The 26,480-nt window shown below is 35.3% G+C and overlaps 1 protein-coding gene across 1 annotated transcript; it reads left to right on the top strand.

Annotated features, from left to right (window-relative positions):
- Positions 1 to 1,582: 1,582 nt before the first annotated feature.
- LOC135681346 (vam6/Vps39-like protein) lies at positions 1,583 to 26,366 on the top strand. The gene is made up of 25 exons (XM_065195770.2): positions 1,583 to 1,780; positions 3,299 to 3,361; positions 3,883 to 3,956; positions 5,090 to 5,132; positions 5,887 to 5,981; positions 6,624 to 6,642; positions 7,103 to 7,158; positions 7,660 to 7,791; positions 8,665 to 8,851; positions 9,024 to 9,265; positions 9,754 to 9,886; positions 10,581 to 10,723; positions 12,558 to 12,600; positions 13,088 to 13,294; positions 14,262 to 14,375; positions 14,495 to 14,568; positions 15,522 to 15,620; positions 16,906 to 17,023; positions 19,415 to 19,549; positions 20,494 to 20,596; positions 21,477 to 21,522; positions 22,089 to 22,244; positions 22,768 to 22,902; positions 23,985 to 24,076; positions 25,968 to 26,366. Exons 1-25 carry the CDS (start codon positions 1,708 to 1,710, stop codon positions 26,053 to 26,055), a joined length of 2,670 nt encoding a protein of 889 aa, XP_065051842.1. The 5' UTR covers positions 1,583 to 1,707; the 3' UTR covers positions 26,056 to 26,366.
- Positions 26,367 to 26,480: the final 114 nt, after the last annotated feature.

A 26,480-nucleotide genomic window follows, 5' to 3' on the forward strand; every position in this document is an offset into this window, starting at 1 on the left:
TTTTTCAAAAAATTTAACATCACATAACGACATCAGAACTGGAATAAATAAATCTTTTGTTATGTTCAGACGTTTTTATGTTTTTTTTGCTTTAAATTTTTTATTCGGTATAAAAAGCTACAAACAAAATTACCTAAAACTATACAGAATGGAAAATTCTATACTACATTGGACCACATTACAAAAACGGCCTTGAGAAGCAATATATCATGACTACCTCCTAGCATTAGACATATACGTAAATCACAATATTAAAAAATGATTTTATAATTAAATAAATCACAAAAAATTAAACCGAAATAAATCGAGAGGAGATTTAAAGATTTTTGTTCCTGCGTTATTCAAACCGATTGGAGGCCTGGATATACTTCAGTGTTGCCGTCAGGATTTTTGCATTGAGATCAAATGGTAAATTTTCATGGCCATAAAGGATGACTTTTAGTAGCTCTTTATTTGAAAGATTTAGCAAGCCATAAGGCAACAATATCGCATGTACACTGTTGAGAAGATCACGTCTATTTACATCATAAGTTTGGCAGAGCAGAAAATAGTGCTCCGTGTCCTCAACACCATCATTTGTTGGGCATAAAGGGCTCAAAGTATCCTTTTAATTATGTTTGGTTTTTTGAAAATTTAGCTTACTGCGTCCAACCCGTAGCTGTGTTAGGTAACTGTGATTTGGGGAACCAAATTGGTAAAAATGTATACTCTTGCTCATACTTCCAGCTCTACTTCTTCCGACTTTGGGATACAGAATTAACTAGCTACATCACTAATGCAACCCTAAAAGATATTCTTTAGTTCCATATTCAGAGGGCTCCATTTACCGGGTCAAGCGTTGCCCAGAGCCAAAAGAATATCCGGAAAGGATATTCCGGACTCCTGTCTTTTTGTCTTCACCTAATTTTTACATCAACGCAACATTTACATTAAAAAGTTTTTCTAGCAATATTCAATTTTTTCTTATTTACAAAGGACAAAAATTTACTAACTTGATAACAAAAAGAAATATAGAAAAACCTTCTAATACTATAGGAAGTTGGCTATTTTACCTCTTGAACCAAACGGTGGTCCAAAATTTTGGAACACCACTCTACACTTCCATTTGAGTATTCCGCCTGTGAATATCGCAGATATCTGGCATAATTGACAATGTGAGAAATAATGGAGGAAAATTAAGTGAGATAAATTCCAGTTGGTTTGATGAGCAGGGTACATGTATTGGAAGGGGTCAAAAAACATAGTTTAGAAATTGAAAGAAATGGTTATGCCGAAGACTTCAAAGATTAAAAGAAGCCATTTATGATTCATTTCTACGAAAATACCTTTTATCCTGTTTGTTATCTTCGTCACCTTTCTCAGAGCTCGACATCAATCACTAGTGTTCAAAAATAATTTTCCTTTCATCCGAAAACATAGCAGTTTCAGTTTCGCTCCTTCCTTTGTGAACATAAATTTGGGCAAAGTCTTGTGATCAACAAAAGAAGGAACTTGTTCTTCTTATGAAATCTATTTCTACCTGCCGGGTAATCTTTTCTTATCATTTTCTTTCGGTGCCCCACCCCCCTTACCTAAACCTCTTTTGGATGTAACCTCGAGTCATGTGATACTATCACCCATGATGGAGGTAGATTGTTTCTAAAGAAAACATCGTTAATTTTCGCACAAATCAACACAGAAATGAAGGTAAAAGAGTAAGCAGTCAAGATGCACAACGCGTTTGAATGCGTTCCTATATTGGAACGAATGCCCTTGCCCATTGATAGTGTTGGGACTGTGGGTAAGCCATGATGTCTTCCTTTCCTTGTCTATTATTAGATACATATGATTATTAGTATATAGCTACTGAGAAAGTTCCCTCCTTTTAGAAAATCCCTCCATTCAATTTATCCATTCAGTTGTGTTATTAATAATTTCTGTAATGTTGCCTAATATTTTTGTAGTTTAATCGTTTGTCCTTTTTGTTATTTTATGATAAATTGTATGCCTAGTGAATTTTAAAATATAACTGAAGTGAACTATCTGGGAAAGAATTAATGAATTTGTATGTTGAAAAATTTTGGTCGAGTGTGACAAACTTCCACGAGGCAATACCATATTGTAGTAGATTCATTCTAATAATCTTTAGTATTGTATCTTCTACACAACTGTTTTGAAAGCATTGAAATTGCTTTGATGAAAAACTGCTTATCACAAAGTTTTGAGATTGAAAAAATTGATTTGTTAATACTCACAATTAACATTTTGAAAGATTTTTTATATAATAATAGCAGCTTTTGTTTGACTTTAAGCAAAGACAGAGATACAACCTGGAGGGGCCGGCCCTGTTAAATAAATGTAACAACAACCATATTTTACAAAACAAAAGTGTTTACTTATGCTACTAAAGTTTTTTTGGGGGGCAAGGCCCCCTGCCCCCTGCCCCCATCCCCCACCAGGTATCTCAATCCTTGACTTTAAGTATTAAACATTCGATTTTGTTAAATGCCACCTCTTGCCAATTTACAACCAAACCAACTGCTTTAGGTTATACAGTCCACTCTCTGCTTAAGTCACACTACCTGTTACAGTAATATAGAATTTAGACCCAAATATGCAAAACCATTCAATCAAGCTCTGCTTTCAGTCAAACTTCATTTTAAGTCACAATTTTAAAGAATTTGAAGTCAAAACTGAAAAAAGCTATAAAAGGGGTGAGGAAAATTGAGTGGTTATAGCAAGACCGTCTTGGTTCTCTAGTCCCTCAGACTGACCCTGAAAGAAAGGAGATTAATCTATTTTCTAAATTTCCTAATTAGACACAGAAAATTGTCTAATGAGAGACACATAAATAACAGAAAAATGCTTATTTATATATAAAATATTTGAAAAAATGAAAATTGGGTTGGTAATGTCAACCCCATGTCAACTTCCACAGAATCCAAGCCATTATCAATGATCATGAGTCCCTCATTCAGGTGTTCTTCAACAAGGTTGTCTACTCAAAGGACAATTTGAAAACATGTTAAAATACAAAATGTCAACTATTGTCATTTGTCATTAAATGTCTTTTGTTGGTCAAAAGTTATTGCCCTTTCAAATGCAATGGTAGAGGTTAAATAAAGTTTCTATATGGTTCTTCTTTGATAAAAAACCTTTGTGCTTATTTCTTTAATTTGAATGGTATAAGATCTTTAAACTTGATATTTTGTGAAAATTAGTATTTGTTGTCAAATAGCTTTATATACCTTTAGCATTTGATTTTTTGCAGTGTGTTTTTAGATTTTCCCTTTGTGAAAGAAAATTTTATACTTTTCAGATAACAATTTACTAGTGGGAACAAATAAGGGACATTTACTAGTATATGAAGTGAGAGAGAAAGGTCAGTAGATATTTTTTATAGGGTTATCAATTAATGACTGACTATCCAACTGGATTTAATGATTCATAGTCAGGTCAACGTAGGTATCAATCATTGATTCAAGACATTATATTCCTAAATTTTGAAAATTCAGTGAAGTTGAAAATTTCTACAAAGAAATGACACTCATGCAGTTCCACTTAGTTAACTGTACCCTTGTGGAGTTATTGAGCTTAACTTTGATCCAATTATTACTGCTGTTTTGTGTATAGAAGAATTATATCAATGTTTTGTGTATTTTACCAAATATTGCTGGTTTCTCTTCTCTTTAATGTCATTCATTGTTACACTTGCTAAAAACTGATTCTTTTTTCTTGTGTGAGCATTGTGACCAATGCATGAATGCCCTTTGTTGTTTATCTTTTTGTAATTGAGACCTATCAGGATTTGCTAGTATTCACTGAATCAAATTTATAATTTAATTAAAACGTATTTATAAGAGCATATTCCAAATGCTAGTAATGGTATTAAAATTGTTTCAGACAAGTATGACTCAAGATTTGAACCAGAGTTACAACGATCAAACAAAGCATTTTCAAGAAAGCCCATCACTCAAGTAAGGAATTTTTTAACACCAGTCAATGATCAACACTATTCAATGTATTCGTCAATATTATAGAAGAAAATCCCATCATGGGGATTCCCAGGCCTGGCCATTTTAAGGATAGCCATAGCTCGTGCTTCTCTCCAGGCTCTCCTTAAATGCTGGAGGGGAGCTACAGATTGCTCTCCTAAATTGCTTCTAAAAGCAAATTGCTCTCCTTGAAATCATTTTTTCCTTTGTTTCTGTTCTTATTTATGTACAAATAGCTCACCTGGAAGGGAGCTGTTTACTATTCCCCTGTTAAAAGTCTCATGACTAGGCCTGGGGATATATTCTTGATCCATGGAAATAGCCGCAATTGTGTTTTAAAGTCCATTTGCCATCAGGGGACAAGAATGTGGAATGATTGATGTGATGTGATGATGATAAGATTCTGTGCTTTAAATATGGCCCATGTAAATATTTACTTGTACACCTTCCTTGATGTCCCAGGGGATATCAATTGATCATGGTGAGTCTGATGAAGATGAGGATCTTGTAATTGGATGATTTTAAGAAATTTTCGAAGCTGTTAGCAAAGTTTTTAAGAACATTTTTATGACATTTTCATAACAAAAAATGCATAAGAGCATTTTTATAACATTATTTATGTTAAGTTATTAACAAGCTCCCTCTCTAATAAGCCCCCTCTCTTTTAAGCCACCTCTCTTATAAGCCCCCTCTCTTTTAATAGAGCTTTTGCAGTATTCTTGTTACCATTTACTACTTTTGAATTAGATTTATCTTCTTTTACAATTTTATTTCTAGTTAGACTTGCATTCATCATTTGTACAATTTTATTCCTATGCTTAGATTTGCATGTATATTGAGTTTCAAATAGACAATGAAATTAAATTAAAAATGAAATGAAATGATTGGATAATCAGAATGTTTAAATGTTTTACCTGTTAATTACTTTTGCAGTTCATAACACTTTTCTTTTTTGATCAATAGGACATAATGTTATTTGTAAGATGTCAAAAATTTATTTCTCCAAATCGATTTTTCTACAAAATTTGATAGAACAACAAAGCTGTCTAGGAATATTATTACATGATAGTGTTCTTATTCATTCAAAATTTTGAAATAATTTACATTGTTTTCAGATGACAATTGTGAAAGAGCTTGAACTTCTGATTAGCTTATCAGGTGATAGTTTTCAAACTCATTCATTCCATTTACCTCTTCACATTCTGATATTTTCATTATTATTGTACTATTTGTAATATAACTCAGAGTTAAAAAGGCAAATATTTTGAGGGTAAATAAAATTAAAATATGGAAACTATTCAAAATCACTTTAACTGTTATATACTTTTTAGGAATCTACCAGTGGATTTTGTTTTAAATGTTTTGTTATTGCAATTAAATAAAGGGGACAGAACTCTTCGCTCTCAGCCTAAATTCCATGTCGTAGGAAGGATAGAATCATTTGGGGGTGGGGCACAACTGTTTGAGAACAATAGGGATAAAGAGATTTTTTATTGGAAACAAAGGGGTTTTGCAAATTGTGTGTGTGGGGGGGGGGGGGGCTCTAGCCACAAGACAACAGTTGCTAGGGCCTTGTTATATTTAAATCTAGTGGTAACAGATTAATGAAACAGGAAAATACGACCACAAAGAAAGAAAATCCTCCAACAATGTGACATGAATCAATAATGAATTGAAAATAAAGTAGTTGCTGGGCTTTTGTCGATTTCTATTTTTTTCTTTGTACTTTTTAAATTCCTTGTGTTCATTAACTTGCTATGTAATGTGGATAGAATTAGTAAGTGTAGGCATTTTGGCACTTGCTTATTGCACTGAATTTCAAAACATCTTTTGAGGGTTAAATGCGGACAATCCTCTATTGATACTGCTTAGCATTCTGTTCTTCTTATCACCCCTACATGTTGACTTCTAGATGGCCTTATCAGCGTCCACGACCTTCAATCATTCTCGTTGAAGTGTCAGTTACACAAATTCAAAGGCGCATCATTTTTTGCAACCGATTTGAAGGTAAGATTTCATTTGACTGTCCCCACGCCCACCCTTCAAATTCCACTGCCGAATATGTAGAGCTTAAAGGTAATTGACAGATCCTAAAGGGGCTTAAGCCTTCTTTCAATCAAAAATTGACCAATCATTGAGTGTGATCCCACTCATACGCTCAATGATTGGCTAATATTGATTGACAGACAGATGACAGATGACACTTTCACATCTATCGATTGCCTTTAATTATCTATATAACAGACCAAGGAATATACAAGAGTATGAATGATATACAGGACCAAAAGGCCACTTAGAGCTAACGTGGTTGTCAAGAATGAAATCAAAACTATAGGACATATATAGCATCGAATAGAAAGAAGCTTGTGAACTAGCAAAAGATGGGGCGAAAAATGTTTTTTGTAATAATATAAGATAATAAATTATTTTTGTGTATTTCTAATGGAAGTTACTGTTCTACCGGTTTGTAGTAGTGTTAGACGCCATCTTTACAGTTGCCTTATGAATGCATTAAGTGCAACGTTCGAGTTGCAATTTAGAATTGTTTCCCATACACCAAGTTAATTGATTTTCATACATTTTGTGCATGTACAGACTTGTATGTAAATGTAAACAGCTATTGTAAAAGTTGTTTACGTTTTCTTTTAGAAACGTGACAATGATCAAGGTTTGTAGAAATTCATCCGTTTTCTCTATTTCATGTCTTTTTATATTGCTCTTTGAATTAAACAGTATTTCCTCTCAAAGGTAAAAATTGTATAAAAATTGTATGAATTGATATGGATTGTGGGATCAAAAGAATAAAAATGAAGAGAAACCAAAGAACCAGGTCCTATCATACGAAAACTCTCTAATAAAATTTGTCTGAATGGATATGAATTGTGGGATGGAAAAAATAAAAATGAAGAGAAACGAAAGAACCAGGTCCTATCATACGAAAACTGACTCGTTGCGGCCGATTGACTGATTTTGCTATGCACAATCTACTTTGGTCAATTTTATAAAATTTCCATTTACAGTATTCTTTGTCTTTTGAGATTGGAGATAATATGAAATTTATCGTGGTTAAATAATGTTTAAGTATAGTATGTTTGTATTTACAATGATCTTGTTATCATTTTCTGTAGATCTTGGTCCCCCGTTCCAACTTCGTCTTTGTTTCATAGTCAAAAGAAAACTGATGGTATGCTATGTTTTGTCGATATGCGAATATTTGCGTTGAACCTAGCTAGACCGATCTTGTCTATCAATAACTTGATGATTTTCTAACTTTTTGAATTAGCACAAGGCTACAATCCCGTTTTGGTTTTGATTTGCGTTAATTTTAGGTAATTGAAAATAATTGATATAAAATTAACCACAGGAAAGTTATTTGGTCTAAGTATAATTAGAGTAAAGATTTTCTTCAAATATTTTGTTTATCTGCAGCAATGTTGGCAGAAGTTTTACGAAGGGGTACGAAGAGTTTGCATTGGCGGCTATTTAACGTTCAAAAGCAGAATTGCTATTCACCCAAAGTCGTGAATTTTCCATTCAACTAAGTTAATCTCTGGGAAAGCCAGTCGACTCTGCGTGCAGGCTATAATAGATACGATAAAACAGATATTAAACTCAATAGTTATTCTGCCTATTTGACTACTTTATTTTGTACTTATTTTCTGCTTTCTACTTTCTATTTTTTCAGCTCTATTACTGGATAAATGGGGAATTTCAGGAGTTGTACCCAGATCTTGGTTTAGCAGAAACACCGAAGGTCATAGCATGGTATGGCGATTACATTTGCTATGGAGGGAAGCGTGACTATTACCTTATCAAGGTATACCCTCTACTTTTCATCTCATTTTTATTTGTTATACAACGCATCAACCTTTAGATTGTGTTTAGATTCGTTGTTGATCTTGCAGCTGTTACCATTTTCACCTAGTTCAGGTCTGGTAACCCCCCCTCTTTTAACACTTTCTTTGACGCCTTGATGCCTCCCATTTATATGTCGTCCTTTCAATGCTCCTTGAAATAATAAACGAACCGGGGGTTTTAGGAAGCGTTTATTAGAATATTGATATTTTTGCAAGAGGGAAGAACATAGCATATATTTGGTTTATGTTGAGTCTTTTTCCTTTTATTGCTTTGGTACTTCCTCAATATTTGATTTAAAAAGAAAAGTTATGAAAAAGCAAACGTATTCCTTTTCTAAACAATATTATCTCACTCATTCAAATGCAAACTAAAAAAATTATTTACCAAACAGAGGATTTGTTCACTAAACAGAGGTTTTACCAAATTATTTAATCACCTTGTAAAACTCGAATAAAATAGCAAATTTACTGAAGCATAATTCGTAGCATTGATTGTAATTATTTTGTGAGAGTCATAAATGAGCATTTTAAATTACTTTAATGTTAAGCTGATACTTTGTTCATGCGTCTCCAACTCTTACTTTTGCAAAGATTTTTCTGGATTCTGTGCATAAAGTATTTGATTAAGTAAAATGTCTTGCAATTTTTAAAAAAAATATGTTAGCCTTAAAATACCTGGTGGATCACAATCAATCCGATTTTTGCTGGCAGTGGAGTTAATGCTGGGACTTAGTAAAGGCCACATTTATCCCAGTGAGAAAACCTTAATTCTAAGGGTTCTCCAGTAAGCTTCACTATGAAAACTTTATTGATCTTTTAAAATTCAATCCTAGGCTGATTCTGGAAACTTAAAAGACCTTTTTCCAGTTGGAAGCCAACACGAGCCATATATTCGTACACTGAAGTCTGGCGAACTTGCTTTAAATCAAGACAAAATGACCGTTTTCTTGAGTGCTGGCAAAGGTTCCTCTGCAGAAAACAGGCATTCGGTCACGTGGTCAGACGACCCTTTGGATATAGGTAAGCATCGATTAATCAATCATCCATTTTGCGTGATTTTTACGATTTTATTAAATTCCACATTGATCGAATAGCACGCTTCCAAAGCGGCACGAAATTTTCATCGACTATACTATTCTTGCCTGCATCATAATTATCTTATCTCAATGCTTTTTTCTGCTTTTTCTCACAGAATACATCTCCCCGTACATTATTGCGATTTTTCCTAAGTCAATTGAAATTTGGTCCCGTGACCCAAAAGTATTCATTCAGAAAATCGACTTGCCTGGCTCAAAGCTAAAATCGATCGTTCAGCACCAAGATTGTTACGTATACTCACAGAATCATGTATGGAGGCTGGTGCCAGTGCCTATTAACAGACAGATTCAGCAGTTAACAGACGATAAACAGTTCGAGGTCGCCCTGAGTTTAATTGTAAGTATGAGATCTGTGCTCTGAACTATATTGAAAAACACCTCGATTTGCGGTGAATATTCAGTTTAAGTCATGTTCCTTTGTCAACCACTTTTGTTATTTGAACGTGAAATCATAACTCGAGATGTTAAAGTCAGCATTTGCCTGGATGGGAGGGGGCAGACAGATTGATTTCCTTATCATTTACACCCCTCTTTATTAGATCAGCCAAATGAAATAAATGTCCACTCTTTTTATGCCCCCTTGAAACAATCTGATTTTACAATTTACTCTCTTAGGTCCCTTCTATTCAACCCACTCTTTGTGACGTCGCAGCCCTGCTATTCAGCTATTCAACCCTCTTCGTGATGTAGCAAGAATTTTAGTAATGGCTTGTGTAATTAACTGTGGATTTGCCCTTTTTAAAAAACATCAAACCTTTTTTCTTTTCTTTCACTCATTTCCAGATCATGCTAAGTATTAACTTTTGTTTGTGAATCTTTTTGCAGAAAATGATGGACGGAAGTGACAAAGACAAAGAAAGAACGACACACGAAATCGAGAATCTGTATGCGTTTGACTTGATGTTCAGGAAGAAAAAATTTGAAGAAGCTCTTTATCTTTTTACCAAAATCGACACTGGTTCGTACGTTTAAGGAAATTTATACTGATCCTTATATTAGTTGCAATGAAACTTCAACAGTAGTGGAAACTTCGGTTAAATATTTATCAAGCTTGAGAAGCTTCGAGAAATGTATTGACTTGTAAGCTATATCTACTGATCATGTTTGATAATGCTTCCTCTTAAACGGATTTATACGAGGTGAACATTCCAGCAAATTCGCAGAAAAACGGAACTGTGAATGCACAATTTATGTTTACAGTTTTTGGCGGTACAGAACTTGAAAATGGCTGTGAAAAAAGCAAACATTTTACAACGTATTGGCTAAAAGCTTTTTCGTCTGACACTCCTCAGAGCATAGAACGTCAGAATAAGGGTCTGAAAAAACACAAATTTATGTTTATGATCTAGCAAGCACATAGGACGGTTCAATATTTTCAGGCGAAGAATTTTCCCAACCAATCTTAGCATCGTAAATTTTCCTTCAAGTTTTAGATTCAATAGCTTCAAATCTTCGTTTTTCTGAAAATAATACCTTGTTTTTATTCGTCATTCTTACAGTTCTTAAAATGGACATCTTAATTTTAAATACCGTTGGAATCAAAATTTTGATTCTGGACGAATTGCAAAATTCACCTCGTAAAAACCCGCTTTACACTCTTCTGTGTTGCGTCGTGTTTAATCTCCTTAATACTTCATTTTGCCTAATTACAGATCCCCTGTTGGTGATTGGTGTTTTCCCCAACTTGTTGCCCGAACCCTACCGAAAGAATGTCACCTATCCGTACCCGCTACCTGACTTCAGCGACGGAGCGTTAGAGAAGGGCTTGCACCACCTAACAGGATATCTAGCCAAGGTAACCTTTTGCACTGCATTCTAAACGAAATGCTCTCATTTGCACGATTCAACATCAATCGCTTATACTTTGCTATCAAAATGACATTATGCTTTTAGTTTATTTGGCGGACTCTAACAAGTAACAGAATTGCTTTTTATAATCTTCTTTCTTATTAAATATCTGTTTTAAAAACGGTTTTTAATCATAATACTATTCAGTTTAAAAACGACTTTTAAAAAGCCAACTTAAGCTTCTCGTCTGCCACTCTTCAGAGTATACAATGTCAGAATAATTGTAGGAAATTCTAAGCAAGGAATATAGACTCTATACCCGGCACTGACTGGCCAGTGTTTTCGGATTTGTCACCGGCCTATTTCGATTCACAACTGGATATATATACACTTAGGGTACAAAAGTATGGAAACGATAGTCAATAATGGCGGCTCACAGTGGCCAAGGGCCTAAGGCGATAAATCTTCGAAACAAAATTACTAGGTGAAGGGGTCTTCGTTGCTAGTGACTTCGGCAGGAAAACAATGCGTCATTTCAATGGCTTTGGAATAAAAATAAATTTGAAGGATTATTCAACTGTTTTGAGAACAAAAAATACGGGGAAACGTTGAACCAACATTCAGCAAAATTTTGAAAAAATTATCGAAGCAGTGATAAACAATTAAGATAAAATGTTGGAAATTTTGAAGAAGCACAACATACTTCATTCATGCTTAAATCTGGATACGTTTATGTTTAAACTGATATGTTTCGGAAATTTATTGCCTTAGGCCCTTGGCCACTGTGAGCCGTCATTTTTAACTACCGTTTCCATACTTTTGTACCCTAAGTGTATTTCCTTGCTTAAAATTTCAATCATCTTTCTGGTATTTTATACTCAGAAGAGTGTCGGACAAAAGTCTGAAGAGTGTTGGTTTGTCTTCAAGTTTTCCATTCTTAATTAAGATATAAACCAACTTTAGTGAAAATCGAATTATAAGATATACTATAAAATTTATCTTTGTAAACAACAATTCCCACTGGGTCTTCTTCTTAAGAATTTAAAATGTTTTTTTTCTCTTGGGAGGTCTCTTCAAAAAAATCCCAAATCTGAGAATCCGGTTTTTCATTTTCGTTCTTTTTGTCCTTCCCTCTGATAACCTCCCTGCAGTTTCAAATATCTAAGAAAATGTCCTTATTGCTGATTGCCTCGTAATTAACTTATCTCTTTCAATCTATCTCTTCGCGAAAATTTTACTGCATTGTAAGAGGTTATCCTTTTATAAAGTTCATGAAATTTTATCATGTTTCTTGACATAACACTAAAAAAGGGATAAAATTTTCGGCTTTATAGAATTTTTTACGGCTCGTTATTTTTGTTACGAGTAAATCATTATAATATTTTTCCAATGACTGTTAACGATTGAGTGAATGTTTTACCCTGTTTTAATTCACCCATTTTGTAAGAACTGTTTGCGGGAAATCCTTTCATAAAGCTCAAGAAACACTTAATACTACAATATTTGATCGAATATCAACTAGAATTCAAAAAACTGCTTCCATTTCTATAAATCCTGCAAAATCGTTTTCTTCAACATCAAGCCTTGGTAACATCATCCCAAATTTAAAAATTAGCAGGTTTGTATGTTCTGAAAATGAAAAATGGGTGGTCTGCAGTGCGCTTGTCGTTCAAAACGACATGGAAAAACAGAGCCTAATGTTTGAGAAATACAATTTAAATTCATTTTAATGTGTTGATATTTATTTTTTCCATTAAAAGCACTGTTTTTCATTTCTATCTCTTTATATCTTCATGTCTTAGTCATATTTTGATGTCTTAGTTGTATTTCATTTTTCTTAGATACGCAAAAAGAATATGGCTGACATGGAGACAACGGTTGATGGTTTGTGCACCATTTCTTTACATTTTTCCATTAACGAAGGCAGGGAACGAAATGTGTAAACATTGAAATACACGAGTCATCCCATCCGGTTTAGCCGCGTAGAAATATAAATAGAAAGTTTAAACGCAATGGGATTTCGGTATTGTTTGATGAAATCCACAGGAGAATACTTTTATTGAATATAGATTGTATACATAAATTGTTGGATATCTACCAAGGGACTCTAAAACTGAGCGCGTGATTTCCCGCGGGCAAATTCCTTTTTCAGCCCCTAGGATATCGTAATGTTGTAGTATTAAGTGCTTTACGAAATACATCTTACCGAACAATTCCTCGTCAAGGTATTTTTAAAGTGTCAGTTAATTTTAGTCTTTACTGTTGGTCCTGTTCAGTGAAATTTTCTTTAAATTTGTTTCTGTTTGTTTTTGTGAGATTTGAGTTTCTCAAACCTTCATTTTGTAAAAGTGACCTTGATTTCTATTGATAGAGAAACTCAGTGCCAAAAAGATGCTGGCACAAGTTGTGGATACATCTCTTCTTAAGTGCTATCTTCACACAAATGAAGGAATGATTGCCCCCTTGCTGCGAGTTGGGAACAACTGCCATGTAGAAGAATGCGAGAGGGTTTTGAAAAAAGCAAAAAAGTACAACGAGCTTGTCTTACTGTATCAAAATAAAGGAATTCACAAGAAAGGTGAACATTTCATCGTACTTTTCTTGTGACGTAGAAGCAGACAAACAAATCGTTGCTTGCAACCTTTTGCATGAGGAAGATGGAGAGAGCTGAGTTGCTTGTTTCGCCCTCTTTTATTTTTTCTTCCGATGTCAAACTATCCGATTATGATATGCCATAAATTCTACCACTTGCAAATAAACCCCAACCCCTCCTCCTAATTTCTACAATTCGAAAAGTTATATAGTGTTTTATTTGGCTTAACATCAGTAGTATAGGATTGAGGCATTTGTGATTCAGGTACATGTGTAATGAGACGAACTGTATTGAAGATAGGATGAAGTACCTATGGAAAGCTTTGATTTTTTAAAGATTTTATGGCTTTGAATAATTAAAATGGCCAACTTAAAAGAAAAGTTCTGTTATGGGTCAGAGCTGGACAACAATTTACATTATTCTTTAAAATTTCTTGTTTCAAAGATTAAATTATACAAATTACATGAATTATCTACCTTATTTATCATTATCAGATTTTGCGATTTATCGTTTCAGTGTTACATTTTAACTTTAGACACAGTCTTTCAGTTATCTTATCCAAAGGACAATCTTTTCACACTTAACTTCTCTCCCTTAATGCCTAAAATTTTTAAGCATGCCATAACAGTTAACCATACCTCCAATGCTGGAACTGTTCTCACTTTCTTAAACCAGGGTCCGAGGGGTTATTCACTCTTGCAAAGAGCCTATGAAATTTTACCTAAAACAAAAGGATTTTTGGGGATTTTCAGATAAAACAATAGGTGTGTGAGATTTTCTTGGAGTGATTTGCCCCTCGCCAGGATCAGTGCTATAAGTGCTCTACCTACCCTGGGTACAGTCAAAAGATTGATACATTTGTAAAAATATAATATATACTTAAGAAAAGAGTCTACTGATCTGTCTTAACAGAATAATATGCATGCGTGATGTTTCCTTTTTGCTTTTACAGCTTTGGATCTACTTCTAAGACTTGCAGATAGGCAAGGAGGTGTTGGGAAGGGCAACGAAAAAGCTGGGAAGTTAAAAGGTCACGAGAAGGTCGTCGAATACTTGCAGAAGTTAGGTTGGTATCAAAGTTGGATTTACATTCAAAACAATTTAAGTTATTCCTTTGAATCTAATCTAGCTATATATTAAAGAACGTATTCAAGTTTTTAATCCACTTCAACTCTTCTCTTTTAGGCCCAGACCACATGGATTTGATCCTGGATTATTCTGCAGGAATTTTGAAGAAAGAACCCGAAGATGGATTAAAGGTATGTCTCATGTGATTAATCGCATACCTTGTGTCATTGATTTCAAAGCGTTTTTGCATTTATTTATCATTTTGTTGCCTTTCCATCAATCATTTGCTTAAAGCGATCGATCTAGCCTGCGTCCCAGTCCACTATTGCTGCCACATTTGTGGAGTGTGCAATATTGATAAATCCGCAGTTTCCACCAGAATCTAGTGGTAATTTATGCATCCCTCCAAAATTATGCAATTAGCTTACATTGTCAAAGGCTCAAACCTTGCAAGACTTCAAACTCGTCATGTTTACCATCTTATCCACGTTCTGTTTGGCTTCAGTGCATATTTCTTCGGGGATTTTTTATGCAACATTTCAATGGTTTCATTGCATAAATTATTTTCGCTAACTAGACCCAGACCTCTGCGTGGACAAAATATTTATCAATATTGCACTGTCCATAAATGTGACAGAATTTGTGGTATGGGGTGCAGGCTATCGATCTATTAAATAACTGGTTTGGATTTCCACAAAAAAGCTTGGTTTGGATTTCAACATCTATTGGATTGTTTGCGATAGCTTTGCTCGATGACTAAATTCTGTTAGCTGAGAACTATTTTATTGTATGGGCAGAATTTTAACGCTTTCGAGAGTTAAAGTTAAAAAATCTTGAAGGTATATCATTTTTAGATGTCCCATTGTGGAACTCTTTTTAAACAGTTCAAATAGTCCATTTCTTTCTTCCGTTCCAAACATTTTAATGTAGCAATGCAACGCCCAAATCATTTATTTTTCTGTTACTTTGTTCTGGGGCGGGGGAGGGGGGAGGGGGGCGGAAGTAGTTGCATGGAGGAAAACAAATGGAAAATAGAAAAGCACAGCGCAAAGTGTTGGGTGTTCCAAGTTATTTTGTCAGTGATTGTAGCTCAGGTCCATCTTTGTATCTAAACACATGATTTTTTATGTTTTTTGCATTTAAGATTTTTACTGAAGATATGCCGGAAATAGAGAGCCTACCAAGGGAGAATGTTCTGCAGCATCTGAACACACATGCACCACAACTTGTAATGCAATACTTGGTGAGTTTGATATGACTCTTTCCTTTTCAATCATACCAGTGGCCTTTTTTATATTTTCCGAGAATAATATAAAGTATAGACGCTCTAACGAACCAAGCTTTAGCCCAGACTCGTATTTCTAGACTAGGTATGACCTTGTTGCAAGTAGTTTGTATGCGAGAGACATCTTCCTGATGAATTTCAAATACCGTGTCGAAATTATGTTTAAGTCAACAAGTGCACTGTATTTTAAGCAAATTTTATAAATGTCTTTTGTGGCATTGCTTCCTAAAGAATCCATGTAACTCTTTTTTCCTTTTGTCAATTTCACGTACGGGATGTTAGCGTGATTATATCGCACCAAGACCCTTTAAGTCTTGTAAAAGCAGCCCTAGCAAATACCCAACATTTCGTTTTGTTACCTTATTTCTATACTTAAAGCAATTCATGATATCAAGTACTGCATGCATAAACTTTCATGCATCTTTTCTAGAACTAAACAAATTTAAGGTCGATGAGCGATTTACTACGAAAGTTTGCAGCATGCCCCTATCTTTAAAAAGTCGTAACAGATATATACCTATGCAAAGGAATGATTATGGAAACAAACAAAACTAGGTTAAAAGAAAGACATGAAAAATTTTGATAATCTTTTTTATGATGTAAAAATCTTTAAAATAAATCCGCTTTTTTAGTGATTTGCGTGCTTTTATAGATTTTCTGAAATTTGAAATTTTGAAAATGCATGGAAGACACTGATACCACTTATCATCGTTACCTATCTTTGAAGCTATTGAGGATCGAAATAGGCTGCAAAACATTGATGAAATAGCAAAGTCCTATGAACAAAGCCCACAACGCAGTATGCACAATGACGTCATTTCTCACCACGTGCTATTCATATTAGGTTTTTTAGTTATGAGCCTTCATTTTGCGACGCAGTTCCACCAAAATGCCCAAACTGTCGCTCAGCCTCTTCTCTTTGTTGTCTCGTTTAAGTCAGAGCAGAAAATTTTAAAATTCTACATTTTTTCAAATTCTGCGTTTCGCATAGGAAACATTCTTCTGAAAGTAGAGGGCTGAGCGAAAAGCTAAGGTTATAGACAACACTTTTTGTTAAGCTGGAAAATGCTGTTAAATTCAAGCGTGAAGCCACTCAGATTTTGTTGGCGACAATAAATGGCTAATGATTTGCCGATAAAACGTCAGGTGATCTTTATGCTCCCCCCTTCTCCATACAAAAACCATCCACTTTATTCCACCTTCTGTTGCTATTGCCCTTTGAAATTTAAGTTTTCATCGACAGGAACATGTCATCACTGACTGGAAAGAAACAAAGCCTGAATTTCACAATCGATTAATTGTCGGCTACACAGAAAAAATTGTCCCTTTGTATTTGGAATTCAAGGATGCACAGCAAAAAGGTTGGTTTAAAAACAACACAAGGCACAAGATGAATCAATCACTCACCATCTTTGATATAATAGTTGTTATAATCATAATCATGATGCAGGATATATGCGATAACCCATCTATTATTTTGTTACTCAAATATAAGAGTTATAAAAATATAAAGTTCTGAAAGACAAAGATCAAAGATTCAGTTTTTAGAACAGCTGCCAAAATATTTTAAAACCAAATCTCGTTTGATTGAATCCTTGTTTTAATTATCAGGTTTAGCACTCAATCGTTGCCATCGAATCTCTTTAGTCGTTTATGAAGCAAGCCCTGTAGGACCCACTGGCTTTCTGGGAAAACGTCGGGCAGCAGAAGACTGAGATTTCCTTGCCCATTTATTAAATAGATAATCGGTGAAGACGGCGAGTCGGTGATAAATTCATTTCGAGTAATCCCCAAAGATTGGTCCAGAGTTTATATATACAGCATCCCCTCTCCCAGTGTCAGCAATCAAATCTTTCTGGTCCATCCCTGGTACCATCTTCTGTCTGTTTTCTTGGCTCGTCTTCTTTTCTGCTATGCTTTTGCTTCCGTGTTCGCTTTTTTTATAGCTTGTTTCTTCCCTTGTGTCATCTGTCCCTACAAACATACAATTACACAACGAGTGGGGCAGGCCGTTTAACTGCGAGACAAAAGATGCAATAGATAAGACTCTTAAGGGCATTACACAGAGTTTAAAAGTTCCCTAATTGTGCCAGTATCCTTATTAGTCAGTAGCAGCAAATGAATTTCAGTTTCCCTGGCTCTCATTGGAACTTTGACTCATAAACGCGGCATAGGGTGCTGCAGATTTCGGGTAGAAATTAATTTAGTCAAACGCCAGAGCTCTCTCTCTCTTCTTTAGAGTTTTTTATCAAACATAAACAACATGGAAAGGTTTGGATTTTTGTCTACATGAATGTGAATTTTCTTTGCCTTTGCTCCTGTAGTTGAGTACCCCTTTGTCAGATGACTGAATTTACGTCTTTGGAGCTTTGCATTCTCAAAATTTCACTGTTTCTCGCAGTCAGGATCTTTTGCTTTAAGTCAATTATAAGAACGAGCTTAAAACGGCGTTGACCTAGCAGCAAAATAACTCATTCACATAATCCTTAAATCCATGTATTCCCCTCATGGCTTTATACTGTCATTTCATATCTGCAAGTTTTTCTTGTACGGTAATGAAAGTCCTTTCGAACCGAATAATCTGAATCAGCCTGCCATCTTAGAATCAGCCACCCGTATAGATATCGAAAAGCAATTTCTTCCTAGAATTTCTTTCATATGTCCAAAGCCTTGGGGAAGCAATCTCTTTATAGCTCAGTAACTTCGATAGATCACGATATCGGTTTCACTGTATTTGAAAGAAGCAGATAATCATCCGCTTTCCGGATATGTTTTGCAAACCATTCAAATAATAAGTGTCATGAAAATCATTACTATGAAATAATTTTAATTCAAGCCTAATGCTATTTCAACGGTTTCAATGAATTCTGGAGCCCTCTGTAAAGTTGACTATAATAACAGTACTTTGAAAGATTAGCTACCTAGATATCACCTTTGGATGTAAACCCTTTCTCAAAACCATGTTTTTGTGACTGATTCTCGCCTCAAATCTCTTGACTTATATCTTTAATCAACCCACAAGTATTCGATGGACGTAATTTGAAGAATAAAGTCATTCTTTCAAATCATGCTTTCAAATTGAATCTCAATTTATGCTATTGGAAAAGCGCCGGGGTTATAATGATTTCGCGCCCCTTTAGGCAGTTTGGTAGCCAGTCTGGTAAGATTGGGGGGGGGGGGGGGATTGAGAAGGCGAATTGAGCGATGAAAAATGGGGCTCTACACACTTAAGAACGCGCCAAAAAGTGCCCTTTTTATAGAGATATTTTGTCATTACGGGGAGTTGCGTCCCCCTCTTGCCCCTCTTACTTTGCTTCTGCTTTTAGGATTGGACGAAAACACACCTATGTGAACTGATGGATGTTGATAATAAGTTTCTATCTGTTTACTTCGAAAGGTCGTGATAGTACCAACCGTCAGTGAATTTTAGAACTGTATATATCATAGCGTTAGGGGTAACAACTAATGTTTTAGATTCCTGACTCTGTTGTATAGAAATGCTGTGGCTGTTTCGAGGAGCATGCAATTTTTCATTACCCGTTTCTGAAAGAGCTCTTCCTTTTCTAGTAATGGGAACCCTATCCCCCCCCCATCACATCGACATACTGGGTTAGCTCCCATATCTCCTCTGAACGCTATTTAAATAATTACATTTCCAAAAAATGCTAAAGAAACTTAGTTCAATAATTGCAACGACAAAATCTGCTAAAATATAGTAATAATTACATGAAATTATTTTTGTTTTGTCAAAGGTTCTGCAGCATCATTTGTGAAAGCTGGGAAGGAGCCTGGAGATCTTGGCGCACTTCGCACCAAATTAATATTTTTCTTAGAGACTTCTACCAATTATCAGCCATTGAAGCTGCTCAGGAATTTTCCAACTGATTGTGAGTATGCCATTATCCTCACTTACAGTTTTCGAGATTGTAATGTAAACAAAATTTGTTACATTATTTACCGGAAAAATTTATTGAATCAGTCCTGGATTATGATTTTCAGAAAATGTATAAGGTACTCGCTTATTGATTGCGATTTTGAAGAGATACATCCTTTTGCCATCATTACTAAACTACGTATGCTAAATGTGACGTCATTTTTTAATTCTGTTACCATTATGATAAGTAATGCATTTGTGCAAAATGGCACTCAGAAAAAGTTGCACTTGAGGTCTTAATAAAGATAGTAAACTGGCATTTGAGCAGCCGGGCTCTGTCAAAAGGCTAGCAATAATTGTATGCTCTCTCGTGTATTGCCGCCTTCATGAATCAAGGCAAATTAAGGTATTAAATGAGAGCCTTTATAAACAGTCCTTATTGGTATTGTCCCTCTGCGTGGATATTCCACACAAAGTTAACGAAATACAAGAGAGGGCACTAAAAGCTACTTATCGGGACTAAGAATCTAGTTTTGAGCGTTTAATGGAAAAGGATGGATCAATAGCTGCGCACCAGGAAATTTTGCAACTTCTCATGACCGAAATGTGCAAGACCAAAAATGGCTTGAATCAAGCTTTAGGAGAGGGGTTTTTGTAAACATGAAGATCAGTATAACCCATCTGCTTTAGAGGCCCGCAAGTCTGGGCTACAGTCCCAGAATTTTTCAAAGATTCTACAGTTTATACTGAGTTTAGATACGAAGTCATCTTGGTCTTGAGAAACTTGACACTGCTGTCTATGTCACTCTTATCTCAAACTTAGGCCTCCATTGATTTTAACTTATGTTTTTTTATAATACAGCCTCTTTCTCGTTTCCGAGATATAAAACTCAAATTAATTGTTTAAAAGATGTGATGAATGCATTTGTTGTGCTATGAATAATTTCATGAATCTAGGCCTCTTTGAAGAGCGAGCAATACTTTTTGGAAGAGCAGGGAGACATGAGGAAGCTTTTGCAATTTACATTTACGTCCTTAAAGACAAACAAATGGCTGAACAGTAAGTTATTCTTTTTGCTGTTAATTCTTTATTTCTACACTATCATTAAGACACAACTGGGATTGTTTATTTTGGAAGTTGCTTCCAAATCTAGGATCTATTTAGCAGTGAAAATTGCTACCAGGTGTTAGAACGACTAGCTCGATTTTTGTTCCCCTGGAGTCTTATAAAAGCTTTAATTCTTTGTTTTCTATTTAATAAAAGAAAAATATTACTGGAGCCTAAACATAGGAAGAGGCAAGTTTAAGGACGACAAAGGTAACCGAGTTTAATGCGAAAGCAACAAAAGGTTGAATGAATTGGATAGATTGCCTGAAGGTGTATATTTTGTAAGAGTGTCTGATAAGTACCAGGAGACGAAAGCAAAATAGTGTTTATCTTACATTAGCATAGCTTTAGAACCAGCAAGAAAGAAGAGAGGCAAAAATATGGACAATTGTTCTGCGTGAAATCTGCCTGATATAGTTATTAACACATTGACAATATTTTTAATTCTCAAATTTCATGAATCGATCAAACGAATCGAAAATACATTTTATTAACATCGAATGAGTATACATTTAATGAAAATTTTTGTGCCGTTTATCCTCAGATTTTAGTTTACGTGATAAAGAGAGCGTTGCACTGAACATCCAAATGTCCCAGTACTGCTTTTGGTAATGGATCTTTGTTGAATGAATCAACCATTAAGTGTCCTGATGACAGTTGTTATCCCTATTCAAAGTTTGAGTCTATGTATGATAGTTTGGAAGTGAATACGTCAGCCTTTAACTGAAAGTAAGGGGGTGACAATCTCAACACCATCTTTACAGGAATTTTTATTAGATACATGAGTTTTTCCATGTCTGCAGATGAACAACAAAGGTTTTCTTATCTTTAGATTCTGCAGAAAGCAATATGAATTCGACAAAGAGGAAAATAGAGATGTAAGTTTTTTTATTTGTACCGTATAAAAGTTGTTGAAATGTCAATTGAAATTAAAATATTGAAAAACTACGAGCAAGTCCATGTTTAACTTATTTCCATGCTCTTCCATTTTCATTTTCAGTAACAAAATATATTCATGATTTCCCAACGATCAGAGATTTGAACCTATTTAAAACTTCCAGATTCACATTATTTTGATATTGTATATAATTTTTTTCTTGACTTCCTACATTTTTCATTTTCCTGTCCAGCTCTCTCTCATAAATCGCATAATTCGTTCAAATTTGCCTCTCAAATAAGTCCCCTTAGTTTTGAGTGAACCCTCACCCCCAGAGGTGTAGATTTTTATTGTAGAGTGGGGGCCAGGCTAGCAAAAGATGGGGGCCAAGGCTTCTTTCCCCTTTTACTGCAGCTTTTAAACTACTTGCTTCACAAAAAAGCGGGGGGAGGCATGGCCACCCCGCCCCCCGGTGGCGTGGGCCCTGCATTAACTGGTTATTCATCTGTACGCAACGAAATGAGGATTCGCTCTAACCTTTTCCATTGTACGATTTGCCTCCTACAGGTATACTTAAGCTTGTTAAAGATGTACTTGAAGCCTACAGAAGTACCAACATTAAGGCTGCAAAATTCAATACTCGAAGGTGTCGAGATGAAACCTGACATTGATGCAGCTATCGAAATCATGAACGCCAATCATCACAAAATCGACGTAACTCAGGTTAGCATTCTTTTTCCTTATCGTTTTTTACATTAATGGCAACTTTTCTTCAATTTTATTCCAGCATCGTATTAAATGTTCTAGTAGCCTCGTTTCCAAATTTTGTCAATAGCCTCGTATCAAAAGTATTTTATATCTAGTCAGTTCTCTAAATAACCTTTCGTTGTATCGCATTTCAAGGTGGTATGAACAGGGGGAAACATTACCCTACCTTACCCTTAAGAGGTTTTTGATGGTGACGAAATTGATGATTATTGCTCTAATAATCTCAACTGTAAGCTCGCAGGATCAGCAGTGTGTGAAATCTAAACTTGAAATTTAAAGGCGATTCTGCAGGCTTAGCATTGTCTTAAAGATAAAACGGAGGATTTGCTGTAAATCCTCGAAGCACCCCACGTATAAGCCCCCTTCGTTTGTTATTTTTTGTGGGCTGGCCAAAATTACCTAGCAATTCAAATATTTTCCAAATCTATAACCACTCCTGATGCCCGTTTATCCATTGTTGTCAATTTCTCTCCCATAGGCCCTTGAATTACTACCAGCAGCCACTCAAATTACAGCTATACGCTCCTTCTTGAATAACATTTTGGAAGACAAAATGGCACAACGGAGGAAAAGTCAAGTGTACAAAAGTTTGTTGTATTCGGAACATTTGCAAGTGAGTTTCTAAAAAGGAAGCTTTTGTTAGAGAAGGAGATTTGAAGGGTCTTACAGAGCTTGTAGATTTTCAGAAAAAATCGTTATAAGTAAAGATCAAGATATTTTCATGAATCAAACTATTGCATGTGTAAACAAAAGACTTATTCACCCTGCAGCCGTACCTTAGTTTTCTTGGCTTAGGCCTTAGACAAATGAACTGGACTTTTCACTGAACGACCTCCAGCACAACACTGATTTTTTCAGTGAATTTTTTTAAGTGATCAATTTTTGAATAATTTCAAATGAAACATTTTTTTTATGTTAGTTGCTGCAGCTGAATTTTGCAATTTCGATCAGAATGGTAGTTTATCAAGGCCTTGAAAGTGACGATTTTCTCAAGTTATTTGTGTCAAAACTGGCCCTAATTCGATCTTATTTTCTTTCAAACCCGTTCGTAATTTTCTGACAAATTATGTGAAAAACTCTCCATAGAAAAACCCTCTGACAGGTAGGATATGTCTTACCCTGTTTCAAAACGATGCTCTTTCTTGCTGATTTTAGGAAGTCGTAGGCTGGAAATCCGTTTCTGTTTGCCTCTTCAATCCAATCTTAACTGCATTTGATTGCATTTATAAATATATCAAGTACCATTTAGACAATTCAACATTTCAAAAGTTAGACAATCCAACGTTTAGATCATCTACGTGCGCACCAAGTAATGATGGCTCAAGTGTTTAAGCGACCCAACATTTTAACAAACATACGTATTGGATAAATGCGACGAGGTTTCCGAGCCATAAGTAACAGTTTCAATTTTCAAAATGAAGAGAAAAATCGTCAGAGTTACTCAGATTAAACTGACCTTCATGTTTACAAAAAACCTCATGAAGGCTGGATTCAAGCCATTGTTGGTCTTGGACATTTCGGTCATTAGATGTAGCAAAATTATCTTGCGCACAGAATTAATTGATTCATCTTTTTCCATTAAAACCTCAAAACTAGATTCGTAGTTCTGATACGTAGCCCTTAGTGCCCTTTTGAATGTAGCTTTAATGATTCCTGAACTACAAATGTATAATTCTAAATTTTGGAACCTTCTAGGTCCACGAGCAACGAGTATTTTACCAAAGCAAGAAATGTACGGTCACAGATGAAAGGGCATGCCGAGTTTGCCATAAAAAAATTGGAACCAGGTGAGGTTCTAATTTTTGCAAAGTAAAATAGGCTTCAAACAAATATAGGATGTTCTCCATTTGAACACAATGTGAAATTTCTGATTAAATATTTCAAGGCTGCCTTGGAAAGTATGGAGTAACATTGGATGGGGGAGGGGAAGAAAACCACATCCACTACCACATTTCCTGGTTTCTTTTTCTCTTGGCACCTTTTTAATTATTATGCCGATATTTGGTCGTTTTTTCCAGATTTCCAGTAGTTCCATGGGTAGGTAATTTTTCCTATTTCCCTTTCGTCCACCCTAATACCATAAAGCAATTTGCAATCTTTTTCTTGCATGCTTTGGTTTTCGTCCGTCACAATCAATTATGTGAGGTCTTTTCGCTTCAATCACATGGCCTGTTTGTACTTCCATGATATATGGAAGTAATCACTCTCATGGAAAGAATCTGCCTCCTGTCATACCACTTCTTGTTATATTGACTCAACATTTTCCAGTTCAGTCTTGTCAACGCTTCTATTTCCTTTTTTGGAATTTATCTTTACTCGCGCATTATTTGATTTGTACTTTCATCAGCTTGGCCATGCATTTTGCATTTCTTTTCATGTTCTGCCTTGTGTCTATCTTTTCTTTTGTTACCGTAGCTACAAAAGAGTTCTTAAGTGTGACGTCACAAAAAAACATTCTTAGAATGTTTGAATTGCGTGACGTCATCTCTTAGAGACTATCCTTGCCAAAATTAGTTAAATGACGTGTTTATGCGTTCAATCCTAGTATTATTTTCGTCGAAAATCATGCAATATTGCTACTTCGCAACACTTTATGGGGGAGGGGAATCAGCTTTAATAAAGTGTGAAGATGTTATGTGGGTGTTCCAGTAATTTTAGCAAGGATTGTTATTCAAATTGCCTGCTCTTGAGTTGCCATAACTAGTACTCACTTTAAACTGCCATCCTTAAACTGCATTTGTAAACCATTTTTGCTCTTCCGCTAGGCCCCCTGTCTGTCTAATATAGTGGCCATGTAGAGCCTCTTATTTCCAGTTGTTTTGTTTTTTCATGTTTCCTCCTTCTCTTGAACTCATCCTTACTTTTTTGGTTTTAATTTTTGTTTATCCTCCTCTTTACAGATTTGCAGCCCATATTTTCTTAGCAAGGCATATTAATCTTTTTCTTTACAGTTTCTTGTCTGTCAATGTGTTTTCTGTAACAAGCCCGGTTGTTCATATCCCTGTTCTGTTTAGCAAGTCTTTTCTACACCATGGCTAATTTGTTCTATCTTAAGTGTTTTCATATCAAGGATTTCACTCCCAACAGCTGATCCATAAAAACAACATCTTCACTACTTCAATTATCCTTGCTTCATCTTCACTACTTCGACCGAGCCTAGGCTGCTTTGCCATGAAACACCTGCTGGTCGAAGGACCGTCACAAATGCATAGGTACTGGTTTCAGCGTTACCAAAAACCAATGACAACATCACTAGAAGAGTTATCAACCAGGACCTAAGACCCCCCCTACCCTTGAGGCAGATTAGCCCCTATTCGACGCCAACCCGGGCTTCAATGGCCTCTGAGAAAGTTGTTAGGTAATACACCTTGCTTAAAGGTGACTTGGAGATAGATTAACATTATCAATTTATTATCAGTGAATATAAATAAAAGATTTATGGTCTTTAAATTTGAGAATACCATTGAAAAAATTGAATCTCATGTCTAGCTGTTGTGGAGATGCTAGTAAAAGCTCAATCATGGCCACCAGTAACAAAAATTTGGGATAAAGAAAAAATTGCTTTCAATCGCTAAACTATAAACTATTTCACAATTTTTATTGGACACTTTATGAATGAAAAAAGGCATTTGATGCTCCTAATGCATCTAACATGGCTCCATGTGCATTTCTCCGCAGTGCATTCGCAAGATACCCGAATGGTATTATAGTCCACTACTACTGCTGCAAAGATCGACGTGTCTGTCCGACGGATTTGGATTCCTGATACCATAAAAAAATTTATTTCAAAGAAAATGAACGCATTGCAACGAGATATCGAATTCATCTTAGCAGCTCCTGGTGCCTCGCTATGCCATGTCACAAGCATTGAGGTTTGCTGAGAAGGCCTGATCCTCTGCTCGCCAGGTACTTTCTGTTGAATTTAGGCAATGATTGGAAAAACTGCTGACTTTTGGGTCGGAAGTGTCATTCACAGGATGGCATCAAAAAATTAAGAAATGCATGAATACATTCAATGTTTGCTACCGTATACACAGGGGGAAGAATTTTGTAAAAATTGCTTTCGGTCAAGCTGAATTTGGTTTTTTTGTAAATCTTTTGACCATAATATCGACCTATATCACAAGTATTAGAAAATTAATATTAAAGCCAATATTGCTGAATAAATTTGTAGATGCTTCAATTCTGCCG

The sequence above is a fragment of the Rhopilema esculentum genome, chromosome 12 (assembly GCF_057945365.1).
Source record: "Rhopilema esculentum isolate cy_ngs chromosome 12, ASM5794536v1, whole genome shotgun sequence".
NCBI classification, from domain to species: Eukaryota; Metazoa; Cnidaria; class Scyphozoa; order Rhizostomeae; family Rhizostomatidae; genus Rhopilema; species Rhopilema esculentum.